General features: G+C 58.2%; 1 protein-coding gene across 2 annotated transcripts in view; it reads left to right on the top strand.

Annotated features, from left to right (window-relative positions):
• SNX29 (sorting nexin 29) overlaps nt 1-4,753 on the top strand; it is a 497,164-nt gene extending 492,411 nt beyond the window's left edge. For both annotated transcript variants that reach the window (XM_039233571.1, XM_039233573.1), the window contains one exon: nt 1,145-4,753. In XM_039233571.1, the coding sequence (XP_039089502.1) occupies nt 1,145-1,274 (130 nt within the window). In that variant the 3' untranslated portion in view covers nt 1,275-4,753. The remainder of the gene's footprint in view (nt 1-1,144) is intronic.
• Nucleotides 4,754-6,736: the final 1,983 nt, after the last annotated feature.

Raw genomic sequence — 6,736 nt, 5'->3', positions numbered from 1 at the left:
GGTAAGATTTGGCTAAGTGAAGGGTTGGATGGAGGGCCGTCCAGGGAGGGAATTTAGAATTTATTCTTTGCCTCCCGCCCCCCCCCCCCCCNTGCCCAGCCGTGCTCTGGCCCCCCTGTGACGCATCTTACCCATGAAGTACAACCCCCTGCGGCCTGCGGGCTTGGTCCGCTGTGGTCTCTGCAGGGGCTCGAAGGGGGCCCGGCCCACACGGGTGCTCAAGGAAGTCACGGAACAGAGGGACAGACCGACACATCCCACAGGTTCTTGCTGTGCCTGGGAGGTCACACCCCCGCCCCCAGGTCCTTGTGCCAAATGACGCAACCTCGCCAGCCCGTCTGTAGCGCTCATGCTGTCCTGTCACACAGACCGGTTAAAACCAAGCTCAGAGGGCACCTGGGTGGCTCAGTCAGTTAAGCTTCCGACTTTGGCTCAGGTCATGATCTCACGGTTCGTGGGTTCGAGCCCCGCGTCGGGCTCTGTACTGACTGCCAGCTCGGACCCTGGAGCCTATTTCAGAGTCTGTATCTCCCTCTCTCTCTGACCCTCCCCTGCTCATGCTGTCTCTCTCTCTAGCTCCTAGAAATAAAAATATTAAAAAAAAAAAAAAAAAAAAAACAAGCTCAGTAATCCCTTCAGTAGGACTAGTGAGTTGTTGGGCTATTTTTGGCTCTGTCACAGCCCCGTGAGGCAGGTCCTCATAATCAGACGTTGGCCTAAATCCAGGCTATTCTCTCAGGAGGAGTTCCACCAGAAGTTCCCCCGCTTTTGCCATACGTCCTCTTTTGGCTTTAAACGCGATGTTCTCCAAAGCGTTTTCTTTGCTCTCCTTCCCCAGCCAGGGCGCCCTTCAGTGACGACGGGGAAGAAAGCCACGGCCAGCCCGTTGCGTCCCAGGCTTCGAACTCAGGCCAGAGCAGACCGCCCCCAATGCTCGTTTGGACGCACGGCTCACGCTTGGGTGCTTCTGAAGACAGAAAACGTGCATAAGCCGGGTTTCCCCTGTCGCACTCACCAGAGCGGGGTAGCGGCTGTCCCCCGAGGCCACTCCTGCCATCCTCGCTCCGCTGCTGACACCCCCCCTGGAGCCGTTTGCGTTTGCAAGTCCTGACTTAATGAGATTCTCCCCTGCTCTGTCTTACAGCGACGTGGCTCCACCCGGAGAACCGCTGGCCACGAACAGCCGACCCAAAGCGGCCCCCCGCTTCCCCAAGCTGTCCCGAGGTCCCCCCAGAGACACACGCAGCGTGGAACCGCAGAGCGGCGACCTCTGACCTCAGCAGCACCCCAGACTCGGGCCCTAGGTGCTGCGCCAGCTGCCTCTACCCAGCCACACTGCGCGTGACCCGGCCGCAGCCGCTGGCCCCTGACTCCCCGGAGGGACAACCACATCAGCCTGGTGACCCCTGAGAGCACCCTCCCACCCGTGCCAGGCCCCTGATTAAACTGCTCAGTCTCCGAGGACAAGGGGGCTCCTCGCGGGCCAGACTTGGCCACACGCACACTCCCCCGGGGGGCCGGCGGGAGGGCAGGCACCAGGTCAGGCCCCGAGCCCCCTGCCTGACATGCACGACCCTGAGGTTTTGTTGGGTCAGAAATGACCTCTTGACTCCTTCCCATGTGGGAACTAGAAGGACTGTTTCCCTTTTTCTTTTAACGTCACTGCCTGCTGTAACCTACGACATGGGGCTCAGAGTGGGAGGTCTTACTCCTTCCCTCTCACTCTCCCTCCTCCTGTGGTCATCCACAGCCTGCTGGGGGCCGCGGTGGCCGCCTTGCAAAGGACCCTGTAGTGATGCTGACCCGGGGTGCCTGCAGCACTTTGCCTGCCTTTCTGGGTTGGCTTCTGGAAGTACCAGCCAGGCCACAGAGGAAACCCGAGGCTGCGCCGGGCCCTGTGCACCTCAGCGGGCTTGGCAGGGCCTCAGTCATCATGGCCAGCCCTCAGCGGCGACCCAGAGACCCCAGGCAGGCCGGAAATCCAGGCCTCGGGGTCCCGAGAGACATTCCTTTCTGCAAACCATCGTGTAAGAGTCCACGGCTGCTGGGCTCTCAGACCTAGCACCTGGGCCCCACAGTGCTCAGCGTGGCTCCCCGTGTACTTGGACTGTGTCCACTCTGAACAGATCATGGTCCTTCCCTAAAGACATGTCTGTGCTGGACCCTCCACCCCCCACCATGCTCTCGGTGCCCCCCCCATCCCAGAGCAGGCCCCCCTGGCTGGGGCGGAGCAGGGAATGGGCTGAAGGTGAGCCGCTCTGCCCGGCTCCCACGTCAGATCGCCTCATAGAACCAGAGCCTGTGGGCCAACTCGAATGTCCAGAACCATGGAACCGTCTTACCTAACTGGCGCGTGCAGTTGGGAGGAGCTCGCGTTTGCCAGGGGAGATGCTGACACATTCAACCAGATGTTGTGGGACCAAGCAGCAGTCAGACTGACCAGAGGAAGAGGGGGTTTGAGGCGTCTGTGCACAGCAGTCAGTGGCAGGCCGATGACATCAGCTTCCCGGGGTCCTTCGGGGCAGCCCCACACTCGGCAAGCCACGTGGGTAAGCCTCAAGCGTGTCCCGGACAGAGGGGCACTCGGCCAGCAATGTGCCCGGCCCTGCTCGCCAGGAGGCAGCAGAGGTCAGGGATGCAGAGCCCTGCAGGGTAGCAGACCAGCCTGTGCCACCTACGAGGGAACACTCTGCCCGATGCCCCAGGCCCAGGCCCAGAACTACTGCCCTGTCCTCAGAGGGGCCCAGCTATCAGCTCGCAGGGCCTCAGAGGCCCTGAGACGCCACGTCCCAGAAGGGTGCCACAGGCTGGTGTCTGTCACGGTGTCCACCACACGTGCGCTTGCCGTGAACTCCGGCTCCCGCGGTGCCAGCGGGGCCCTGTCGCTTGCCGCGCTATCAGAGGCCTTGTGGACTAAATGAGGGGCTGTCTGCAAGCTCGAGCTGCTCCAGGCCTGCCTCCAGCTCAGTCGCTTAGAAGTAGGCACGTGGGGCTCCCTGGGAGACCGTCCTGCACCGTCGCATCTGCAGTAGACATGGATGGAGCCACCGGAGCTGACGTGCCCCCCGCACCCCACAGGCAGAGGGTTCTGATCGCCCAGCCTGGGGGGTACGTGACCTGAACCCCGTCCGAATGGAAGCCTGACCTCAGTGTGTCTAACCCCTGCCCGGAGCCAGCTTTCACACTCTGCACGGAGACTGGGGTGCCCGGACCGGTAACGGGCAGATGCCCGGCCTGTACTTACAAAGGGAGAAACCCTATTTTTTAAAGCTGAACTCTTCATGGAACACGGGCCCAGCTCTCCCGCAATCGAGACGGACCAACACGTTCCTGGGACCACGCACCAACCCTCCAGGTTGCCTGCCGTGCGCACCCCCTTCTGATCCCGCGGCCACGGACAGCAGCGCCTCAAAGCCGTAACTCCAGAGCCGCGTAGAACATCCTGCCGTGGTGGAGTCTGTCCCGCTGCCTACGGCCCCCCTGCCCTGCTCTCTGGGGAGGTGAGACAGAGACGCAGCGGGATCCTGGTTCCTGGAGAGTCAGAGCCCCAGGTGCAGCCTGAAGTCGGATGCACGAGCCCCCTCCCTCAGCCCCGTGCCCCCATCAGAGGGTAAGAACCAGAAGTCGCTCCTGTCTCCCGGACCCAGGAAGATCCGTGGGTGCCTCCAAAGCTGGCATCTGAGGAAGTCGCAGCAGTGTTCCCCTGGGAGGGGTTGTTGTGTCCCGAGGCTGTTACCTTTCTCACCAGTAACAAGGCACGTGGGAGGGCTTTCTGGGTACAGAGGGAGCACCTGACTGAGGTACAAAGACGGAAACCATTGTATTAGGGGACCTGGCAAGAGACGGGAGCCGGGGGGCGGTATGGGCCCTGGTGTGTGGACAAGGGGTGACTGTACACGCTGGGCTCTGCTCCGTGGCTTTGCCCCCCGTGGACTTCTTGAAGAACTGCTCAGAGTCATCGCCGCCGACAGCTGTGGGTCAGGCCTTACCACAACAGGCAGTGGAAGCCATGGCCAGCGGCAGGCCGATCTCACAGCAGCCGCCCCCGCTGAGGGCCCGCAGGCCCCATAACCGATCCACATTCGGGGCCACAGTCAGGGAACCGGCCCCAAGAGCTGCCAGCCCAGGTGCTCAGAAAAGGCCGCGCCAATGGCCCAGCTCCCAGAACCCGGGTCTTGGCGGTCAGGCACGCTAAGTGTCCCCTTCTCTCGGCTCCACAGGGGACAGTTTCTACACCCGAGGCCCTGGGCTCTAGGCCTTGACACCCCCCCCCCAACTCCCCTTCACATGGGACACCAGCCAGCCCCTCACACGGGGGCCAGGCCTTGTTCTCCGGGTTCCCAGCAGGCACCCTCCCCTCCAGTCTCTTCCAGAAGCCTTTATGCCTCAGCCTCCTCTGTACCAGCACCAGAGTCCATTCCCTGTGAGGGGTTCCAGTCCCGGGGCCAGCTCGCTTCGCCCTGTTGTGGAACTGACGGCCAAGAACAGGCCCGGCTTTCAGCCCAGAGCCACCAGAGAAGGACCCTGCGAGGGCCCCGCCTGCCCAGGAGGCGTCCCCAAAAGGCCACCCCTCATCCTCCCTCTCCACCCCACAGGCAGAAATTGCCCTGACCTTCCCGCAGTGTTTCACTGGGACCCGCCACACGCAGAGGGTGCCCCGGTGTGGAGGCCTCTGCCCCAACCAGGTCCTGGACGCCCATCACTTTTCAAAATATTTTGCATTGTTTCATTAAAGCGAACATTAAATATTTGCCGTTCGGCTTGGCTTCTGTGCTAATTCTGCACAATGGTAGCACTGTACATTTTATCTAACATTTCTGTGCCAGAAAGTTCATTTCTGTAACACGTGGTCTTGATTAGGGTTTTGAAATAAAACTTCAGCTTCAGGCTCAGGAGGCAAGAAGGGGGACACGGGCACCCTCCCGCTCAGAGCAGACCAGCTACAGGCTCACCCCGCTACCCCTTCCCGCCGGCCTTGAGCCATCGCTGGGGACACTCTGGATTTTTCCAGAGCTGGGAGTTAGGCCCAGGGGTCTTTACTTCTGTGTCCAAATCCCCACCACCATCCTCAATGGGCTTCCTTACCTACCAAAGCAGTTTCCTTAGAGGAAAAAAAAAATGTACCTTCTCTACAAGACAGTTGAGCCTACAGCACGATGAGCACCCTGCTGGTAGAACCGGCTGAATTAATCAGCGACCTGAGGTCCAGGGGGCCGGTTCTTAGGGCCACACGAAGGCTTCAGCATAACTGGAAAACCACTAGCCCAGCTGCCCGGGTGTCACCCTTCCGCTCGGAACCTGAGCGGGTCTGCTTCCTGCCTTGATGAACTAAGTAACGAGGCCACTCCTTCACCTTGGAAGATTCTTTTTCACCATCACAGAGAGACCATGCAGGGGAGGCCCCTGCAAAAATTGGGACCGAAGCCGCTGAAGGGTACAAAATGGCAAATTGCACAGTTGCACCCAGAGGTGCTGAAATCAGCCCAGAGAGGAGGCATTTCCAGGAGCCGGGGGGGAGGCTGTGGCGTTCCTGGACAGGTTTCACGATCGACAAGTCAGCCTAGGACTTCACCCCCAAAGCCTCAGCTGAGCCGCCCCTGGTGTAAGCATTTGGTACAACACCTTCACGACCTTAGGAGATAAGGATATCTTGGAGGAGGGAGACTCGGAATGCTGGGTCTTCCTGGGGGAAGGACCCCCAACATCCGACGGGGTCCCTGTGAGCCCCCCGCTGGGGGAGGGGTGCAGTAAGATGGCAACATATCTAGAGCCTCAGGCACCGTCTGGACCTAAGTGGGGCCTAGCAGACTGCAAGGCTGGCTCTGAAACATGCAGTAGTATGTTAACTACCCTCTTACATTAAAGTTTACACAATAGAATTTTTAAACAAATGTGTTTAATTTTCTAAAATCTCTTCTATTAAAATTTTCTTTTGGAATACGTTGTGGTAATTTTGTTACAATCTGGTTGATACACCTCTTTACAATGACAATAAAAACGGTCTCATTTTATAAAGGAGACAGCCCACTTATGGTTGGTTTCTCTGTGTTCTTTTTCAGCAGCTGGGGCTTAGGCGAACTTTCAAATATACACATCCTGAAAATGTCCAGGTAGCTCATCCCCCCATTTCATAGGAGAGCTTGGAACCAGAATTGGCTCAGACCAACCTCACCTTGATTTGAGCTGAAATGGCACAGAATCAGACTGAGTGTTTGCCCTGTAGAATCAAAATGCCATACACAAAAACCCCTCATCACCGGTTCCTATGCACCCGGATCCTTCTTGGGCCCCATGATATACCAGGCACGGGCACAGAGCAGGGGACGTAACAGAGGCCCTTGTGCCGCCTGGCACTTGAGTTGATAGCTGAGAGTTACAAACAAACTGAGGATTGACGGGGGTCGGGGTGGGATGGGTTGGGGATGGGCACTGAGGAGGGCACTTGTTGGGATGAGCACTGGGTGTTGTATGGAAGTGACGAACCACGGAAATCTACCCCCAAAACCAAGAGCACACTGTACACACTGTATGTTAGCCAATTTGATGAATTATATTAAAAACAAATGCTTTGAGACAAATGAAAATGAAAATACAAAATACTGAAACTTCTGGGGTCCAGCAAAGCCAGCGTTACGGAGGAAATTCATAGCTATATGCTCACATTGACAAATAAGATCAAACAATCAACCTAGCTTTACACCTTAAGGAACTAGAAAAAAAAGACAAAATGAACCCA

Source organism: Hyaena hyaena, unplaced genomic scaffold (genome assembly GCF_003009895.1).
Source record: "Hyaena hyaena isolate Hyena2069 unplaced genomic scaffold, ASM300989v1 scaffold_76, whole genome shotgun sequence".
Lineage (NCBI taxonomy): Eukaryota > Metazoa > Chordata > Mammalia > Carnivora > Hyaenidae > Hyaena > Hyaena hyaena.
The sequence above is the reverse complement of the archived record's forward strand: the minus strand, read 5'-3'. Positions and strand labels throughout refer to the sequence as shown.